Source organism: Grus americana, chromosome 8 (assembly GCF_028858705.1).
Source record: "Grus americana isolate bGruAme1 chromosome 8, bGruAme1.mat, whole genome shotgun sequence".
In the NCBI taxonomy this organism is placed as follows: Eukaryota; Metazoa; Chordata; class Aves; order Gruiformes; family Gruidae; genus Grus; species Grus americana.
The window spans coordinates 8,240,529-8,262,262 of record NC_072859.1 but is presented as its reverse complement, the minus strand read 5'-3'; the positions used below and the strand labels follow the sequence as shown (position 1 = coordinate 8,262,262).

At 38.5% G+C, this 21,734-nt stretch overlaps 1 protein-coding gene across 3 annotated transcripts in view; it reads right to left on the bottom strand.

Annotated features, from left to right (window-relative positions):
- Nucleotides 1-21,734, bottom strand: part of DNM3 (dynamin 3) — a 180,096-nt gene that overhangs the window by 149,906 nt on the left and 8,456 nt on the right. For all 3 annotated transcript variants that reach the window (XM_054833478.1, XM_054833480.1, XM_054833479.1), the window contains exons 2-6: nucleotides 13,465-13,538; nucleotides 4,159-4,308; nucleotides 2,182-2,385; nucleotides 1,533-1,631; nucleotides 467-627 (exon numbers count right to left, since the gene is read on the bottom strand). In XM_054833478.1, the coding sequence (XP_054689453.1) occupies nucleotides 467-627; nucleotides 1,533-1,631; nucleotides 2,182-2,385; nucleotides 4,159-4,308; nucleotides 13,465-13,538 (688 nt within the window). The remainder of the gene's footprint in view (nucleotides 1-466; nucleotides 628-1,532; nucleotides 1,632-2,181; nucleotides 2,386-4,158; nucleotides 4,309-13,464; nucleotides 13,539-21,734) is intronic.

Here is a 21,734-nt window from a genome sequence, read left to right as displayed (position 1 = left end):
AGTTTCTATTAAAAACTTCAATAAAGCATAGATTTTGAGGTTAAAGTACAGACATACAGTGAACCCTCAGGATACATGATTTCTTAAAATGTTGTTTTGTTGGGGTTTTATTCCTAATTTGTAGATTTGAATTCTAAAAATCCTGTTAAACAAGAAGAAATGTGATAATTAAGGAACAGGATGGTATACTTCCAGGAAGGGAGACAAATCTTATTTTTTATGTTCATATTCAGTATTCAAGAGAACAGGGCAGTGCAGAACTGTCAGTGAAAGTCAGAAGCTACATCCCACAGTAAGTTTTCATACGCTACATGTAATATACGGCTTTGTTCATTACATCATGAAAATTTAACAGGTTAAAAACAGGAAAGCGTAAGTGAGGTTTGGTGACCAACATGCATTTTAATAAAGATTTTATATTGATCCTATCATTACAAAATTTCACCGCAATGGCTTCAGGTTTTACCTGGTTTAGAACTTTTTGGAGATACGGCGTTCCCATCCGATCTGCCATGTGCCTATATGCTGGGTGGGAAAGAAAGAATTTCCTTTCTGCTAGAAGAGCTGCCTTTATGTCCTTCTTCCCATCGATGTCTTTCTGGCTCCTGTTTACAACACCAATATAACCTAAACCAACACAAAACCAGTGGGTAAAGTCAATGCAGCTATTGCCTGAACTACTGAATTATTATTATTATTATTCTATATGAATTATTCTATATTAAATAGAACTGCCTCAGTTCAAACAAAACTTTCCAATTTAGGCATTTCAGATATTGTTTATAAGTACTGTAATGACATTAATAGTGTCTAAATTGTTCATGCTGTTTATGTATAACAGATATACTTCCTTTTAAATCACCGATTCAAATACAGAAATATCTGAAACTTCAGCGTACCCCAAAGAAACCACTCCAAAAACAAACAAACCAATCTCAAAACAAAATCAAACCACACATAGAGGCCTACATAGATAAATGATATTATATTAGCAAAACACAGGAAAAATTTCTGCTTGTTTGCTGTACCTACATGTTTCATGGGAGGAGATGGTGGTCTCATCAATAATTTTAACTAGAATCAAAATTCTGTATATTGTTAACAGAATGAACAACTGTGGCAGTAGCTGCCAGAACAATCACACAGAAAACTTCTGGAAGGGGTCAAAACTTGGTTTACAGTGAGATTACCAAAGCTCCGGTGCTTGCTTCTGTCGTATGCAAAGAAAAAAAATTCTTTTGTTACAAGCAACAACAACCCCGTACAGAAAAGAAAACTGGCTAATAACTTGTGCTGACATTTCTTGCTTCCTCTGGAATATGCAGTGTATTTTCTAGGTCCAGTAAAAAAATTATTTTACTTGCAGGATGTTTTTAGCACAGCCACCTTTTATGTTTGCTGAATAGATAATAAGAGCTAGGAATTCATCAAGTCCAGCATAACCTTCGATTTACCTCCAGAACTCCCAAACACCACCCTTATCCAGACCACCTTCTGGATGGTAAAGAACATAAGTAACTGAACATTCTCACCTCTACGAAGAGGGAGCAGTTTGTTTTCTAGAATTTCTCTTGCATCTGTTCCTTCATCCATCAGATCCAATTTTGTGATCACACCGATGGTCCTAAGGCCTGACCGGCGTGGAAGCAGGAGGAAGAAGATAGTGAAGAATCATTTATATTCAGGAAGAACAATTATATCTTACAACTACATAATAACAGATATGTCATGTTTTCAAAGCTTGTATCACACAATACCAGCTACACCTGGAAGTTACAGTATGTCTGGAAAAGAAGGGATCATCATTGCCAGTGCTGAAATGCATTCCTCAAATCTCTTTAACAAGGGTTAGTATTCCTATGATAAGACTGTATAAAATTAAAGATGCAAGTATCCAGAAATCCCATCAGTACTACGGTCCCTTTTGCCAGGTACTACAAAAATTTCTAGATTGGCATTGCGCCACTTATAAGAGATAGTGAAAAAATTTTAAAAATACATTTACAGCATCATTACCTGAATGATACTGAGCTAACAGTTATTGTGATGGTGAAGCCTATATGAGAATGTATAATTTATAATACAGATCTGTATATATATTTCACACAAGAGTTGGTCTATTACTCCCGATTATGGTATTACACTTGAGAACAAAAAGTGGTTATGTTCAGTCACGCTTACCTTGAGGGTCCACTTCCTTAGCTAACTTCAGTGCATCTGAGTTGGCCAGGTCAGTGTTAGCTGGAGTCACGGCCAGTATCAGACAGTTTTCTCGAGAGATGAACTGCATTATCATGTCTCTGATCTGTTGCTCAATATCTGGAGGCTGATCCCCTACTGGCACTTTAGTGATTCCAGGCAAATCAATAAGAGTCAGGCTTAATACTATATGGAAAACACAGGATCATAAAACTGGTTAGCATGCCAGACGTGTTTAAAGAGGTCTACACATCTATGGCTGCAGACAAGTTTTAGTCACGTCAAACCCAACAAAATTATCTTTACAGGTATATAAATAGTGTCAATGGTTCAAACAAAATGCCTGACAATCTGAAAAGTACACTTGTTTCCCTGTTGGTCTTTCATCTCTGGATTTATTAGTACTATTTCATATTTTAAACATTACATCTGGCATAGGAGAATGATACTTATACTGAAAATCCTTGAATGCTCTCAGACAAATGAACACGGCTTTCTGAGGTTTTTGCCACCGAACAGGAGCACAGACAACAGACCATTCCCATTGCATCTTTCAAATCAACCCAAACCAGGCTTTTCTTTAAAAAAAAAAAACAAACAAACAAAAAAACCCCACAATCCTTCTCTGACCATGCTTTCAACAGTGTCTTCAATTGAGAAATTCCCCAAAAAAACAATGGGTAGCCAGCTTATATAGCAAAATTGTTCTTAATGGGTTTTGGAGTACGTTGTTGGTTTGGGGTTTGTTTTTTTTTTAACTCTAACTTCTTAAGAAAAGTAAGAAACATGAAAAATATTATCCATTAATAAAATTTGTTTTGCTCCAGCATGATTTCCTCAGTACAGGCCACAATGCCAACTAGAAGCATCCTAGCCTGTTCAGCCAGTACTGGGCTAACAGGGTATCCTTTAGACAAAGGAGAAAAATGCGATTCCTAGAAAACACCAGAAGTATATTTGGGGTCTGGCTAACACAGACAACAGTTGCTGAACTAAAACACTGATCCTAATAAAACAAAGGAAGAGCATCAGATAGGAAATTTTCACTTTCTGGAGTCAGCACGTTCAACAAGCAAGCTTTGACACTGGGCTTTTAGTTCAGCTCCTCTCCAGTTGGCTATACCACATCTGTATAGCGGAGAAGGGCTCAGGGGCATACTGTTAGAGCCAAGGCTGCTCAAGGTATATCAAAGGGAGGTACAGCATCTCTTGAATTACCTCTCCTCTTATTTTAATATTTCTGTCCTTTGATTTGCAATGAAGACATCAGATGAGGTGGTTAGAAAAATAGAGTGCTTCAGTCAAACATATCACTTTTCTCCTGTATCCAAGACAGACTCAATGCAAAACATTTTCTCTAGATTGCCTTCATTAAACTGGGCAGATGGCAACCAGAGGAACTAACTTTGATCTACACTGGGGTTCTACAACAGAAAGCAGCTTGAAACACCATTATTGTCTAAATATATTTTTAGTGACAGCAAAAAATAAACATCCAATACGGCAGGGAGACAGAATGACTTCCCAGATCACTGATCAGGGAACCCATCTGGAGGGTGGCAAAAAGAAGTTTTGCCACTGAGTCTCCCATCTCCTATTATTTGTCTTTTCTAGTGAGCTGCTAACTAAGGGTATATGTACCAAGGGAGAGATTGGTTTCATCCTGAGGCAGAGTGAGAATATTTTTAAATCTTGAGAATATTAAGTGGGACAGAGAGTCTCCATTCTGCCCAGCTCTAGTGGCAAGAACTCTCCACTGTAGAGTGGTTTTGTAACACAGGACAAGTTGAGGATTCTTCCAGATATATATTCACTTCTGGTTTGACTCAGTCTCAGAAGTTTTTTTTGTCCCAGGAGATTTCTGATCAAGCAACAAGAACACATACAAAAGAAGATAGCTAGACAGAGCTAAAAAATACATTACATGACAGAAATATAAAGTAGAATGATTTTACCTACCATGTGGAGAATATATTCTTAAATTAATAGGAATTGAAGAAATGCCTTTGTTCACTCCTGTTATTCTATCTGTTTCTACTTCAATTTCCTGACGAACTTCATCAAAATCAGTAAATTTCCTCCCCTTGCAGTGTAGAAATTCAGCGTACTCTGTGAAAAATGTCAATAGCACCTCTGTATTTCACAGGCTTTTAGACTTGGACACCCACTTTCAAGCCCCTAGTATTGTTCAGGCATGTATGCACAAAAGGATGGCATTGCGGATATTGGGAAAGGGTTACATATGAGCACATGCTATAGATACGATTGCACAGATGAAAACCAGCCTGCAACAAGAAAGCGTTAGTTAAAAAGTCAAATTGACTGGATATGATTTACTGCTTTTATCTTCAGCGTGTCATCTTCCGGAACAATCAAAGATTCAAATAGATACCATTTACATTAATAGAATAAGGAACAGATTGTGAATCAGATTGAGTTTTCGTCTGATTACATTTGCCTGTAATACTTCAATAAATTGAAGAAAAGTAATTCAAGTTCTGTATCATGAAAGATTATTAGCATTTGTTTTCAAAATCTAACAGCCTGTGTAACACATGATTTTAACAAAGGAGTTCTGTACATTTTCACAAGTTCATCATGAAAATAAGATCACTAAAAAACACTGCAATGTTTTTAAACACATTTCCTAAAGACTTCCTGTAGTCTAAATCCAAACCATGCGTAAGTAGTTTGTAAAAGCTTTTCTAGATACAGCTGTGATTTTGCTGAAGTGGGAGAACAGAATGAATTCCTAAGTCTTCAATATCATACACCTTGCCCTCTTACCTGTAAAGGGCATCAACCAGGAATCAGGGATAGATACAGTCTAATTTGTTAGACTTGAACTTGACACTAGGTCCCTGTTTCAACTCTTGAATCCAAATACTGATACTAATTATTGTATTCTTCTGAATTTCCTGCCCTAGAGGTGCATAACCAAAAGCACATGTCAGGATTTTAAAACTGGAGTTTGTTCCTTCAAATAGGGCAAAACAGAACACAAACGTTTCTCTCACATAGCAAGGTTGTAATCAGAAACAGTGACATAAATGGTAGTCACAGGTAGAAACTCACATCCTGTGCCCACAAGGTCTAAGCAGTAGGACTGGAAAAGACTGGACAGAGTCGTGTATGTTCATTTCATCCCGCAATCAAGGCCTGATCTCAAAGGTCCATTTAGGTGTTTCTTCCGTAGAAAACGTTTCTTGGTAAAATGCCCTCAAACATCAGGGCAAAGAGCTTGCTTGGTACTCAAAGAAAGAGCAGCAGCTCAGGAGACCTGATCCAAGAATACAGATTAATAGAGGGCCTTATGTATCAGTACTGAAGTCTGTTTCTCAAAAGTCACTTTATAACTGACAGAGCTGCTAAAAAAAAAATAAAAAAATAAAAAAATAGTCAAAACCACACATGAAACCATAACAATAGTTAAAGCAAACTGAGAGCCAAAAAAGGAGAGAGGGGAGGGGAAAACAACAAACACCAACCTTTCTGTCCTACAATACCATAATCTCTCCAGATTAAAAGTGTGAGGGACAGGGAAACCCACCCTTGTTAAGACAAAACTTAAAAGTAAGAGAACACCTAACAAAAACCTCCATTTCACTTTTGACAGCTTAAGAATTCCAGAATATCTTACATTCCTGTTTAGCTCTAACAGCAAAATGACAATGAATGGGGGTTTTGTATGTTTCGTTGTCAACTGTTTATTAAAAAAAAAAAAACCACAAAAACAAGGAATATTCGAATATTTCAAAGTCAAAGATAATAAGGTGCACAAAATAAAATAGCTGCTCTAGCACATTTGAGGATTCACATTTGTAAAATTTGTCATCTCAAAGTTGGAAAATAGCTACCTACTGAAAAAAAGAACTGACAAGTGGTTCTTATTTTATCCCAGTTCTTCATGCACTGCTCCTGGCATAAAATAAAATGTTGTTCTTGGTTACTTTATTTTTTTTTCCCCAGTGGTTCATCAGATTTTCTCAGAAAAATATTTCTAAATTCAATAATTAATACTTGGTACCTAACTGCAATCAGTTGACTGACTCAGCTGATAGTCCAGGAAGCTTTTCTCTTTGTTCCACTTAATGCTCAGTAACAGAAAGCGTTCCTATCTGAAATGCCTTCAAGGTAATTAAAATTAAAATGTTTACTGCTTTTCAGCTGTGTTAACATTTATCAATAGCTCATTCCTCCCAGTGACATCTGTGATCCCACTAGTTCTGAAGGAATAGACTTTACAACGGTTCATAACCTGGGGTGCCACACACAGCCTACAGAATAAAAATTCAAATCAACAAGCAAGGCTTTGTGTTGCTCCTTTCAGCCCTTAGCCTGTCCTTGGCAATGGTGCCTTTAGCCAGACTGGATAAGCACATGCTTTAATGCAATCTTCAGTTTTCAGCTTTCATACACAGAGCAATACTAGGACAGCATTTTATTTACATTTTTGTGGGAACAGACAAGACGACTGACCAAAAAAAGTGATCCTGCCTAATGTCTGGTTTTCAGACATGTATTTTCTGTATAAAACTGAAGTTACATTAAGAGAAAGAACAATTAGATTAAAAATTAAGACATAGTTTTTGCAAGTAAAATACTTTTTTCCCCAGACTCAGTCAAAGCACCTTGGATAATGTAGAATGAAAAAGCTATCATAGCGTAGTTCTCTTCAGTGCATCCAACTGCAAGTGTCATAAGTGATTATTTATCTCTTCTATTTTGATTAAATTAGACAAATCATACAAACAAGTGTTATGGGATAACATTTTTGAAAATGGTCCTCATTTTTCCTATGAGTTATTTCTCACCATGCTTTTACAATTTAACCTAGCACAATGCTGTATTGTTATTAACAATATTTATTGTTATTTTCAAACCATTTAAATTACATGAACACTTCAGATATTTCATAATTCTGTCTCTAAGCTAAAAAGAGCCGAGCTAGGTACACCATGTGACAAGACATGGAACAGTCCTTAGAAATATATGAGAAATTTTTTTTTTTAAAAAAATCCTTGATCCACATCTGAAAACCAGCTATCTCATCATGTTCTAGCAGTACAGTAACAGCCCTTATCCCAGTTGAATTGGGGCATTTCTCTTCCTCTGCAAGCAGTTTGGATTCCATTTTCTGCCCTCCAGTATATTTCACAGTCTCATTTGTATTTGCCAAATACAAACTTAATAAACATGCTCTGTTCTGTCATCCTATCAGTAATACAAAATACTGAACGTGACCTGGAGGGGTATCCCTTCCACTTTGTAAACAACTGTGCATCTACCTTATAGCAGTCCTTTCTAGACCGTGGTTCCTGAAATTGTTTATTATATATAAAAAACCCACCCCCAAGATAATTTAAAAACCCTTACTGTACCCAAGACACCTACCACACCTTTATTTACCAGCCTGCTACCCTGTAATAAAAAAATAAATTAGACTGATATGACAGGGTTTTTTCCCTAGATGAATTTGTGTTGGCTGCTATTCATCTCAAGTACCTTTCAGATTGTTAGTTAATAACTAATTACAGATTTCTTTTTCCTAAAAGTGAACTTTGACTGATTTTTCTGTTGCTTTTCTTTATTATCTTTTTGAAGATGGCAAATATAGAGCCATTTTCCAGTCTTTCAGTGAGGGGATTCCATCTTTTCTGATGTCACTGAGCATCAAGGAAACAAAACCTTCCAGGCAAAACCACTTGTAAAACCAAGCATTTGTGGGTACGATTCATTTGTTCCAGCACGAGCTGAAGCCCATACCCCGTTTGAGGGTGCTGACAGTGGAACTGGCTGAGCCCTCAAACCCACGCTGCCAGACCTCGGCACTCACTGCCGACCAGCTGAGGTTACTCCAGGCACTGGTATTAGTACACACACCCAGACAGCAAGGAAGATCTGCAGTCTCTGCAACCTTACGCTAACACCTTAAAGTCAGGTTTCAGAGCAGCACGGTTTATCCCCAGCTTATCAGTCCTGTTTGGGTGATGAGTCCTTCCCTGTCTCAGGAAGGGGTCACCAGTCACTACTGCCTTTTCCCCATGGTGATGTCACTTTTTAGCTTTTGGGGTACACATCTTCACTGGTCTCTACAGCATCCCTGTTCATCATCTGAATGAGTATCTGCCAGACAGTGGGATCCAGAAAATGGCAGCCACTGTCTTCCTTTCCTCCCTGCAGAGTGCCCAGTCTCTCCCTTACTATTGGCACTGTGGCACCTTTCTAGTTTTTTGTCCTTGAAGACTTCCAAATGCCTTCCTGTTGATGAAGTCTCTGAGATTATTTGTGTTAGCTGAAATAACCAATCTAAATTCTTTTTATAAATTTTTCATTTTCTGTTAGAGGATTGTTTTTGCCACCAGATGGCAATAAAAGATGGGTATGCTTGAGGAGTAGTCTCACAACAAAAAGATACTTGCATTAAAGCTCAGCAACTTCAATAGAAGAGAGCATCTGCAAGACTTCAGAAAAGAAATCAGAATGTCTTTTGAACCTTATGGTGATTTACTTGCCACTTAGTGTTCTAATTAACAGAACTGAAACAAATGTGGGTAATTGTACATATGACTCATTCATCTACAAACGTCCACCTCAATAATGATTTTCAAAATCTGTTAATCTGCCACTTCTTTAGCAAAGAAACTGAAGCAAGACCATAAAGAAAATCTAAAATTCCTCCAAAAACAGTTATCAAAACAAGGAAAATAACCCTCCTAGAGCCAAGATATTTTAACATGTAAATAACATGTACCAGGATTTATATAGCAGGCAATGTATTTTTAACAAACAGAAGACCTAAAACAAAGGCTTCACCCAAAACCTAAGTACATTTTTTCATGTCACTGCTGTTTAAAAAAAACATACTACCCAGTCTCAAGAAATCTAGATAATTATTTCACTTCCACAAGCAGGAGAAAGCACAGCAAAAGGATGAACAGATTGCCCAAGGTTATACAGAATGTGTGGTAACAGAAAAAAAAAAAACCCACCAAACCAAAAAAAGGCAGGGGGGAGAAAAAAATCCCATCTCTCTGGACCTTCTCAGGCATTTCAAGCCATTACCTTCCCAAAGCTTACTCAGCAGCACCATTTAAAAGTATCTATTAACTCCTACAAAAAGTATTTATCCTTACTGATGTATTAGATCAAAGAATCACCAAGCTAGGAAGTATAATGAAAGTTGTGAAACAAAAACTTGGAATGTTTAAGAACCAGGTTTTAACATATCATTTAAGGCATACCAACTCAAAGGAAGACAAACCCATCAGCTCACTAGCCCTTCTTTAAGAAATTATGGTAACACGTGACATCGCCACAGGTTAGCATGCTTACCAGCAAAACTTGCAGAGAGAAGACTAAAAGTTGAAATGGAACTAGTGTACCTTACGCAGAATTCAGTTATGTTGCTCCAAGACTACCAAACACTAATGCTGCCTTAAAATTCTTGTCCAAGGTCAGCTGTGTACCAACACATCCTAAAGACAAACAGGGAAAAATCCTTCCAAAAGTACAACTACAGGAATACATAATGCATTCCTCCTCCTGAAAAGGAATCATGAGTAAGAAAGTGAGAGACCAGCACTCTACACTCATTGGTAACTGCTGAAATATCACAACAGTTTAGCATTTAAAATAAACGATGTCTGGTAAGAAAGAACGACGTCCCTGTATCTTACACAGCAGCAGTCAAATACTGGAAGAACCAGCCTGTCTTTTGTCTGAATTCAGACATCAGACTCTCACAAAATAAACTGCTCTCACATCCAACTTCTCACCCAGAAAAAGAGCAGGTGGGATTCCTCCTGTGTACGTCCTCTGAATGGCTAATTTATCACAGCTGTCTTGCCTGCCTTGTAAAACCTGAAGGTCACCATCAGCCAGCCTCCCGGCTAACAGCACCCTGCCCACACCTGTGCCTTCTCAAAACTCCCTGAATTGCATCTTCCCAGATGGGACTATTTTCTCCAAAACCATTCTCTACTCTGAGCTCCTTCAGAGCCTGGCAACAACAAAGACACAAGACTTTTGTTAGACCTGACACTAGACATTCCCATGCTGTGGAATTGCCTGGGGCCAAATGCAATGACCAGGGAGAAGAACATCAAGCTGCACTTGGATTGCTTAGCGTGCTTGATGTCAGATGGGAACTTTTTTTTTAGTTGTGACTTCTGGGTGGGAAACAAAACTGCTTTACCGGAATTTAGGTCTGTTTATTACAGAACAAAGACTACATGCTTATTTGGTTCAATTCTCTCTTCCAGCAAGACATTATATATGCCATTTTTCTTCAGCAGAAGAGGAGAAACTGAACCAAAAACATGAGATGAAGAATAAGAATGAAAAATTGTGACCCTTCTACAGGACTGCCAATGAACTACTTTGGGACAACTAAGGAGTATCAGCCTCTCACTGCAAGAAGAAAGCTACCTTGGGGCCTCAAAATATTTACAAGATGGAAATTTTTATTTCTTTTTTCCTCTCTCCTCTAGCCAGTACCGTAATTTATTGGATGCAGGCCACATTTACAATTTCATTTGAAATGCTGCTGGACAGTCCCAAAAGAGACTCAAAATAGGATAATCAAGAACAACTCAGAGTCCTTCAGAGGACTGTAAGTTATTTTTAACATCCATATTTTGACTTGCACTATGCTACTAGGTATTTCTCACATTATCAAAGTTGGAGGAAAACAGTCACAACTACTAAAGACTGACTTGTCAGTTGCAATATTTTTAATTAAAAATTTTGTCTTTGCCTCCAGGATTTCAGCAGAGTACACTATTTGCATGGATGTGGAAGTGCAAATGACAAAGCCACGTAGGAATTGTACTGTTCCCACCAAAATATGTTAGTGATTAAAGGAGGTCAACAGATCACTACAAAATAGCTTTTTACTAATTACACAGAATTTTTTAAAAAAGAGGAAGTAAACAAAATTCTAAAAACAACAACAACAACAAAAAACCCCAGAACAAACCAAAACAAAAACCGGAAAAAATCCCCAACCACCACCCACTAAATACTCCATATCTCATGAGATAAATTTCTTAGTATTGAATTGCTTCATGTTCCCCCTTGCATATTCGCTGGGGTAACAGCTCTTTACCCAGATGTGTCAGATCTTTCGGATGTTGGAGGGCCCTGATAACTCCTCACAACCAAATCCTGCTGCACTCTTCCATGACATGTCCAACCCTGATCATGAATGGTCAAAGTTTCTTCTTACTTGGGTGTGCACAAATGCCTCGGCTGCCAATCTTTATCCCTTAGTGCAATGACTCAAAGTTAAAAGAAGCTTTAATCTCCTCTGTCAATCAAATTCACATTCCAAAAAGATTCTCAGTGAGTTCCAAAATGTTGCTAAAATATCTTGCAGTCATCTCTGCACGCCTATGTAGAAAGTGTCCTCTGCCTCCCAAGGAATACTATAAGATTAAGAATAGTTCCTTTTTAAAAGAGTCAAGAAGATCCTAAGATTAGAGATCAGTTAAGCTTGCTACAGCAGCAAGAACCTGATACAGTCCTCTAATTACTTTCTATAACATTTTAGATAATTATGGACTTGATAAAAATCAGTCCAGCATCTGCTTCCTGTAAAAGAACACTGTGTTTCTCTAAGCAGTTTTCTTTATTTTCTTTTTTTAAAATTAGTTCAGAAAGATAAAGGTGGCTTAAAAGATAAAGTTATTTGGAATTTCACCACCAAAAACAACAACAGCGGAATAATGTTTAAAGAAAGTAACAAAATAATTAAAGCTTGCATTTGAAAGGTCTTGGCATCTAATCCCAAACAAGAAATAGACAGCATTTCCCAAAGGGAAAAATGTGTCTTGACATCCAGGAAACATGAAATTAGGCCGAAGCTCTGGTCTCCAGAATTTTTTAAATTTTTTTTGTGTTACTTCAGTTATAATGAAGAACTACTTTTCAGCAGAGAAGGTACCCATACAAAAACCTAAAGGCCTAACTAAAGCTAGTAATACCATGTAACATATTAACAGGGAAAATACCAGAAAGAGCAAGAAGCCCTTTCATTGCCCCCTTAACCAAGGGGCAATGATTATTTTACAAAATAGGGCAATACAGAGCAGTCGGGGTAAGTTTAGGATGGATGTCCAAGAATAAGTATTTAACAACCTGAGGTCAGAGTGTAAGAGTTCACTGACTAATCCCTATGTCCCTGCAGACTAGACATTTTGTTAGGAATGCCAGCACAGAGCTCAATTGTTTTCTTTCTTCTGCTCTTACAAGGTGCTGGGAAAATTAGATGAAGATTCTCCATAGCTAGGCCTTATTCATGCATTTCTGCATGCTCTGTCAGAAATGAAAAGCCAGATATGCAGAAATGGCAAGTGTTCATATCTCCAACCAAAATGAACTTAATCTTTTAATATATATAAAGCACTATCGGTATATTACACACTTGAAAATCCTAAAGTTTCTAAGCTGAGCATACAGAAATACTGGATTCCACAGTTTCAACAGCACTTTTTATTTTTAAATGCTTTTTTTGGATGTTATTTCATTTCTTTTTATTATCTTAAGTATAAGTCAATAGTAAACCAGTGATTTTGTTGCTTACATTGGTTTAGAAGCAACAGCAACATTAGAATGATGGAAAGCTTTTATATATACTAGCGAAGTGAGCTACACAACAGCAGATTAAGTGCCCCTTGGAAGAGTACAGAGTGGTGAATTTTGATGAAAGATCTCAATACGTCACATAGCTCAGTGGTATATACATGCTGTATTTTATTTTTGACCAGACAAATACACAGAAGCCTTGTTCTCCCCCAGTCTACCTTCTGCTCTACTTAGTGCAGTGAGCCCAACCAAAAAAGACAAGTCACGAAAACAAGCTGTGTGGAATCAAATCTGTGTGCACTGGAGCAAGAGTTAAAGGTAGAAGTACAGCAATTTTGGTGTGTTAATGAACACAACTGTAAAGTTCATCAAGAAATTAATAAATCAAAGCTAATTTCTAAAACACTTTGTATGTAATAATGTTTCTCCACTGCTTTAAGTCTGATGTTGGATTAAATTTACTATGTGCTCTAGGATTTAGGTTTTACTGTTTTCCCAGATAGGACAATGAGATTAGTCGGTCTTGAACGTACAGTTTTGAAGCAGCAGACCTTTGTTCCAGACAGTCTAGTTGCACCTTTCTTCACACTGCTTAAGTTTTCTCAGATTTTTTTTTTCTCCTGCTAAAGCACATCAGCACTTTGTCCAGGCACTGAACAAAAAAGAGAAAGAGGGTACCTGTTTTGGCAGTGATGAGTTGTAAGACCAATGGCCGTCTTGTTACAATTCCAGAACCTCGTGGAAGAAAATCCCTGGAAACATTGGAGGGAAAAAAAAAAAAAAATAGTTACTACCCAGAAAGCACTGTCCAGTTACATAAGATATTGGGCTAATTTGGAACCTTCTCTATACCTCCAGCTGCAATGAAAAGGGAAATGTGGTGGGGACAGATTTACATCAAACACTAATATAAAGTAGGGCTGTTCATTTTGGTTCACAATAGCAGTAGGTCATTAGACAAATACATATTAAAACTAAATTACCATCTCCAGGCATTATAAATTCTCTTTCTTCATGACCATCACATATAACATTTCAAAACTCACATGGCATAGTAAGAGTACCTGAAGCCATGCCCACATTTATCAGTCTCTCTAAATAAATGTGTCCTCACCCTATACTTGATTTGAAGAGTGTATAGGCCTATGAATACACACACTCTCACACACCTCACCAAAGCCCTGGCCAAAGCAAATTGCCAGCACTCTGCCCCTACTCTTTCGCACACTTAACTTCTGCCAGTTCAAACTCCCAAATAACTTTTCCAGTAATACATCTGCCCAGAAGATTTTGAGTGAAAGCTGAACACTAGAAGTTATGCATCCCCATGATCCTTTCCATGTCTCCAAAGACAAGGAGACTCCCTATGCAACTGCAACCCTAGAAAACCTTTGAACCAATTGTTAGTTGCAAAAACAATTATCAGAAAACCAAAGCAGAATAACACACTTTTTTTTCCAAGGGTCTTCCCCAGTTGCCATACCTATTAAACTCTTATAAACCTCAAGATGAGGTTCAGTGAGAGGCTTTGAAGAGTGCTCCCTTCAAACAAACATCTTCAGCAGAATAAAATTCAGAGGTAAAGAGTTTCACAATCAGCCTATGCTCATGAAAATCCCCTCCTTTTTCCTGCCTTAGCAGGGATGCTGAATCACCTTCTTGCCCGTCTTAGCAGCATTGCCAACTCGCCTCTCCGGCTCAGGCGAAAAGCAATGCAGCAAATGGTTAGGGGATGAATCTTCAGTCAAATTGCGGAGCTGATCTGGGTGACCGTGTTGACACATGTGCTAGTGCCAGTACAAGGGTGAGGCAGGAACGTGCAGTGTGTTTGAAGGGGTGGGGAGAAGGACGAAAGAGTCAATGGAAGAAAGATACAGCCCTGTCAGCCCTTTAGACAGAACTGCTTAGACGGGGCTGCTCAAGCCACCGGAGAAACCACATCTTACCTACAATCATTGCATATCTTCATACCGACCTTGTGCTACTTAACAGATGCCTGATTTTAGCAGTTTCTTTAAGGCAGCACACAAACCTACAAGGTTTAAAAGAATCCTGGAGGGTGTATCCATGAAAAATAAACCACACAAATATTTCATCAAACTTCAGGATATTTCTGCGAATCAGAGGATATTAGGAACAGGACTGGCTGTCAGCTGTGCCCCACAGCACTTTAGAACTCCCCAGCATTTTGAATGAAACATTGTTAATTTCTAGCTAAAATAAAACTCTCACTTTCTCAGTACCTGTTAATGTGTGCTTACAGCACGATTACTCTGCAAACTAAAGCTAAAGCACACCACAAAAGGAGAGGCTGTTCAAACACAAGCTAGCTCGTTAACTTCCACACTCAAAACCAGATCTGCAGGCAAAAGTACAATTAATTAGGAATTCAAGTAATCTCTAAAACAAAGATAATGCAAAAACATCAGGCTATTGATTTAAATCTGCTGCAATGTTTTACAACACTTGAGACAGCAACAGGATACAAGTAGTAGTTTAAAGAGATACTAAAAGCTTTCAAAAGGTCTATCACAATTTCAGTACCTACCAATGGAGAGAAACCTCTGCCTCAGTGAAGTGCCGTATACTGATACTTTCTCATGGGGAAGAGAAGAAAATTTTAATAGGAACATACTCATTCCTCTGTATGCACTGAAATGACAGTAGCCCAGGATGTAGAAAATCCCTATCGAGATTACAATTTCATATATTGATTTTCAAGCATTTTGTATCTGATTTTAAAACAAATCAATAAATCATTTTCCCCCAACAAGAAGCTAAAAAGAATTGCCATTCAGGACAAACTGATCACACAAAACAAACTAAGGTCCTCTATAGCACCACATGAGGCAGTAAAATCCTTCTTCAGGGAGTCAAAGGCTGAAAAGACTTATTGATTTTCTGCTTCAGACTAAGCACATTCAGAGATAAAGAACACTGCATTAACGTAACCCCTAGTTATGCAACACTGACCTTTCCTCAGCAGCAAAATGACAAAAAAATGTAAGACAACAATTTTCCTTCAGAACGTCCTCTTAACATGCCCAAAATAGACGCCATTCGATAAGCCTCTCTAATAAGTTCACTATTGTCAAAAAGCCCATCATCTGCTCAAGCAAGCATCAACCACGAGAGGTTCCTGCTCAGCAAGAGGGTGAGCTGTGTTGATCACACAACCATCTAAACAGCGTGCAGCAGAAGGACATAAGGTCTCTGCTTCAAACGCACAGTCTGAAGAGGAAAAAATGACAAAGAATGAGGGTAACCAGGGATTCATGGGGAGAGTTCAGGAGAAACACCACCCCCACAACTGCTGAATGGGTATTTTACTTCTATGAAAGAGACATTGACCTCGATTAATAAATCTGCTTCCACAGGGACAAAGGATATTTATTTTTAATATTTGAAATTTCAGCTTCAGCCACAAGGCAATGGCATCTGTGCACTTTCCCTGCACAGCCCAAATCAGATGTTACAAATAAATACATAAACCCTACTTCTATAAAAAGGCAGTTCTTTAAACACACACAGAAATCTAAGTTAAATCTGAGACTTCACTTGCACTTTTTTAGGAAAAAATAGTAGCATATTACAATTCTAGTGGCAAGGGAGTCAGATGAAATACTGTACAACTGCTTCTGCAGAAATGCCTGCTTTGACATCCACAAGACAGGATGCAGGCCTTCTGCCCCTCCTCTTGGTATGGAAAGCATTCTACACAGGGTTTGTTAGTGGTGCCAAAAAAAAAAAAAACACCCAACCCAGTGTATTAGGAATGGCCCCACACCCCCATTTTCCCTAAAACATCTACTTAAAGAAAATGAAGGAAAAAAAAATAGCTTCAGCAGCAAGAAATATAATACAAATGAACACAGCCAAGCCGCAAAGGTTCCTTCTGACCAAAGGATGATGATGCCCCTCATTGTCCTGGGCACATTTAACATTCTTTTAAGGACAGGTTTGAGACAGCTGCTTTTCCACACCTTTTGGTCAGTGTGTACAGATACGTTAAGTGAGAGTTGGGAGAAAAATCACATCAGAGTTGAAGCAGCTGCAAAGAAATCTATCTTAGAAAAGAGGACATGCCTGAGAAACAGTGCATGAAGACAGCGACAAGGGAAAGGAAAGGCTGTCTTCTGTGGCGGTGGGAGTGAGCCTGTGAGTACCTGTGTGCACAACTGCAAGACCACTTCACAAAGGCAAGGTGCAGGAAACAAGAATGAAACACATTGTACTAGAATAAAGCCGGGAATGAAAGATATGCTCCTTTAAAGGACAGGCATTAAGAATCAAACTACTTTTACATCTTTATTCTCAGAGCATTTTCAGCAAAAGGTACTCTGCTGACAACAGCTATGCTAGCTCAGCAGCAATGCTGCTGTGACATGACAGTTTGGAGACTGGCAGCAAAGCCTGTCCAGTGTTGCCTAGCCAATACTGAATGTAACAAATGCAAATAAGATGCAAGCAGCCAAGTCTTCCAGAACATCACTTCAATAACTCTTCAATCTTAGAATGCACTCGTCTGTTAGAATACCATCAAATATTTTCAAGAGCAAAATATTTTCAGGGCCACATAATTTTTACCCTAAAAGCTATAAAGTTACTCATGTCTTACTGCACAACATAAACTGTACTGTCTTCACTCTCTAATACTGCTCATTTCCAGTGTCAGAGATCTGGACAAGTGTATCTACTGAAATGGTTGTTTAAAGTGTAGAGGTAACAGATACAAGTTTGAATTTGACTTGCTAAAACCCAGGTCTCAAAAACTGATGTCACAGGATGGTGAAACAAGTTGTCAACGGCCATATCAACACCTTAGCAGTTTATAGTAACAGGACAGTTAGGGGGCTGATCTTTGCTGCAGTAGACAACTTAACTTGGGGCGGGAGGAAATGAAGTCCATGTTTCTCTATGTTGTGTCTTTCCTTTATCATATCACCCTCTCTGACTGAAGGTCAGAAAGCAAATAAGCTGATAAAGTAATCAGACAATTCGTTAATGGGAAGAGTCCCATGGAAGTGATGGGAACTCCCTTTCAAATTTCAGAAAGGGCAGAAACCATAGTGAAATGCTGAAAAGCAAACCAGACAGGGGCTCCTTCAGTGAGGTTATCTCATTATAAAGCAGGACTATAGCTTACAAAGAGAAGTACACATATCAAACAAACAAAATATAAACAAAGAGATTTCCTCATAGGGGAAGAGTTTTAATTTAGGAGCTCTCTAGCACACTGGTAGTATTTTTTATGTTAAAAAAAGACAAAAGAGAAGAATCCTCAGTTTGTGTGAAGAGCAATGATGCATCACCACTTAAAATTTAATCATGATTTCAAGAGTAACTTAAATCTGCTTTACTTTGTCAGTATAGTACTGAGAAATGTTCTGCACTTTGATCAGTTATATGGTCAGCATTATAGAAGATAAATGGTGACTAATTTACATTAATACCAATATAATTCATTCATATAAAACACAGGGGGAATCCAGGAAATCAAATAATGGAGGAAAGTGTCAATGATTACCCAGTAACTGCATTAATTAAAGAGCTAGGAACAAGTAAAACTGATAGTGACGAACTGTCAAAAAAAAAAAAAAAATCAGAAGTCCCTCCAAAGAAAAAGCCTCCACATTTTTCACAAAGGGTAGAAACAAGACAAGCTCAGGACAAGAGCTATAATTCTCTTACAGAAGAGCACAAATAACCCATATAAATCTATTTAATTTTGCCAAACAACATCGGTAATGTTACTCCAAGTTTTTCCACTAACCCTCCCTCAAATGCAGAAAGGGATTCTATGGGCTGCTCACACGAACACCACTGCTGCGGTAGCACTCCACACAGGCCTTTATTCCCAAGATTTGCCTGCGCCGTAGCTTCAACTGCGATGGGAAGCAGTTATGCCAAAAGTCAACAGTTTTCCTGTGCCTTTTCCAACACAGTGTTTATTGTTTTCTACAACTCCAGCCTGGCGCACTAGAAACACTTGTAGCACTCGTGGCTCGTACTGGCCACTGAACGGCCAGTATCTTGTGCAAAAGAACACGCTGTTTCACAGTGAACACTTACACATGCCTATACAGCCAAGCATCTCCCAGTTCTGTGGCAAATGTACACTGTACAGAAGTACTACAAAAGGCTTTCATTTTTCTTGCATTTATCATATTTAGCCTCAAAGCAATGTGCTACAAAAGAACAAAATAGGGAAAAGCGTGGTCCGCTGTAAGCCAACAGAAGAGAGACGTTAATAATTTCTAACTTCTTTCTTCAGGTTTGCTTTCAAAACCCCATAAACCAAAACCAGTTAATTTATAACTAAAGAACACTTAATGCTAAAAATATACATCTGAAGACCTGTTTTGGCAGGCGTGTTCTTTCTATTTCGCCTGCTCTTGCTCCTGTGCTCTTACTCTCGTTGGTTTGCTATACCAACACTACAGAGGACCCAGCAGTAGATCCTTCACGCACTTTTGTTCATTACAAAGCAAAGTATGTCCAAGTGATGGGAAGTATACTTTGCATTTAAGCAGAGGCTTTCTTAGGAATTAAATTCGTAATGTCAAGTGAAGTACTTTCTCAGAAGAAGTTTGTCCTCACTGACACTAGACATCACTGTATTTTTTCTTCCTTAGTGGCTTTGGAAGCACAATTCCTCTACCCTCTGTTCTCAAGCACGTACCATTTTTTTTTCCAGTAATACTGTAGCATACATCACATTGATATTTGGCTATATATGCTCTTCCTCATTAGCTCAAAGTACAGAGACCAGTTCTTATTATCAGTCACCACTTGATTCCTCACCTCCTTTCACTAGTTACAGAAAAGCAAATGCTTTTTGTTTTGGCATAATGTCTGTCAATCAAGAGGATTCTCCCACAGCTTTGTTCAATGGCTGCAAGATCTCAGCCTAACTAATGGGGCTTACATGAAGATGAACAAAATAATTAATCTTCTTTATTGAAGACCAACGATACCTATCTTAATTAGGCCTACTAGGCAAGCTAAATGCATTAACAGGCTGTGGATTTTTAGTGATTTCGGAAATATCAGCTCCTAAAGCTCAATACCAGTCTTTCCAGGGCTTTTTGTAAATCACACAGCGTAGATGCTGGCATCCTTATCATGACATGTTAGTGCTTAGTTCAAGTTCGCTAATGAAGTTGGTCTCAGTTTGCAGTAACCACTCTTTCAAGGCAAACCTTCCTTCAACTGAGAGATCATTTTAATTAACCTGCCGAATCAAAACAGTAGTAGTAACTACACATTGCAGCCCATGCAGTTCAGGCACGTCTTTAGGGGTGAGGAACTGAGTATCCAGACATCCTAGGGCTGTTAACTATCTCTTCCTTTCAAGCAAGGCAGACAAACTTGGGGTGTCTTTGAGAAGCCATTTTCCAACCCAGCAGTGTCCTTCATCACCACTGCTGAACTACTAAAACTGAACAGCCAAAGCAGGGATCCCCCAGTTATCACTTTCAGATAAGCACACAAGTTGAATCAAGAATAATAAAAAAATCTTGATACTCTTACACAGCACTACAACCTAGCAGCCTAAAAATGTCTCTTTGGGTCCTCCTTCCCCCACTCCTTTATGCAGTTGAGACCAACTATACAAAAATCCAGAGGGGAATGGTACAAAAAAAATCCACCAAAACAGACCTAACCATGGGAATATGGTGAGTGTTGACTCTAAAGGTGAGAAATAAGGTCAATTTTTGAAAAGCCCTTGAAGAACTTGAAATAAGATGGCAATGGATTTCAGTCACACTAGCTGGGCACCTCCATAACAACCAAGTTCAGTGACAATGCTCAGGCACCACTAAGGTGAGAAAGCAAAGCTTGAGATTTCCTCTTCATGCAGAAGACTGGAGACAGAGCAGGCTTAAAAAACACTGTCATACTTCTCTCATATCTGGAAGATGCTGTCTTTAAGTAGCAGCAGCATCTCCGCTCAACAAGCGGCCAGAAATTATTAAAGTAAACACTATAGGGCTATGAGAAAATCAGTGCCAAAAATTACTCTAGTCCCAGTGGTGAAGTCTTCTATTAAACATGACTGGAGTCAACACGTCCTCCAAAGTAGGGGACATTTGAACAGAAGTCTAAGAAGGCACAGACCATTATTAGTATCCCAAATGAAATGACATATTTTGACAGCAGTGAGAGGACCTCACATTGCATTTCTGCACCGAAAAAGGCAAGCCTGTTCACTGCAGCAAGGCAAGAAAACACACTTCCTAGTATTTAAAAAAAAAAAAATCTTCTACATGATAGAAAGCTTTCAGGTCTCAATAATGTTTATAGGACTGAAAATTTGCCATACACAGCTATGAAAAGTTGCCAGGCAAAAACACAGAAGTGGTAAGATGAACAGTGCTCTGTTTGCAGTGATTATGCTCAGGCTGTAGGCTTGCTGTATTAACAGATCGGGAAGTTGCCAACGTGCAAGCTCGTCGGCAAGCCACTGTATGCATGATGCATCTGTCCTCCCTGGCAGGCATCCAAAACTTTGCTGCATCATCCTAATTCCATTTGTGAAAATGCCCTTTTTCCGCTTTCTCTTTTAAGATTTTACAAAAGCTTCTTCTATTTCCTGCCCAACAGTGTTCTCCATCAATTCCAAGCGGCGGGTGGGAGGTAGAGAAACCATGAAACGCAACCCCCCCAACAATCCTCAGAATTCTTGTGTTGAAAAGAATAAAGCAGACTTTGCAGGACAACTGTATTCTCCCTAATCAGATATGTTTGCTCTTAGGAAAGGACTAATTTGCATAGGATGTTGGTGCATAAAAGCCCATCCATTCTCAGGATGAATACTAATGCAGCAAGATTTTGTATCTCAATGCAAGAAATGAACAACAAAAATTCTTTACTCACTTTAAATTGTTGTCAGTGCTATAAATAGAAGTTGTTGGGGTTGGTTTTTTTCCATCACTTACAGCTGC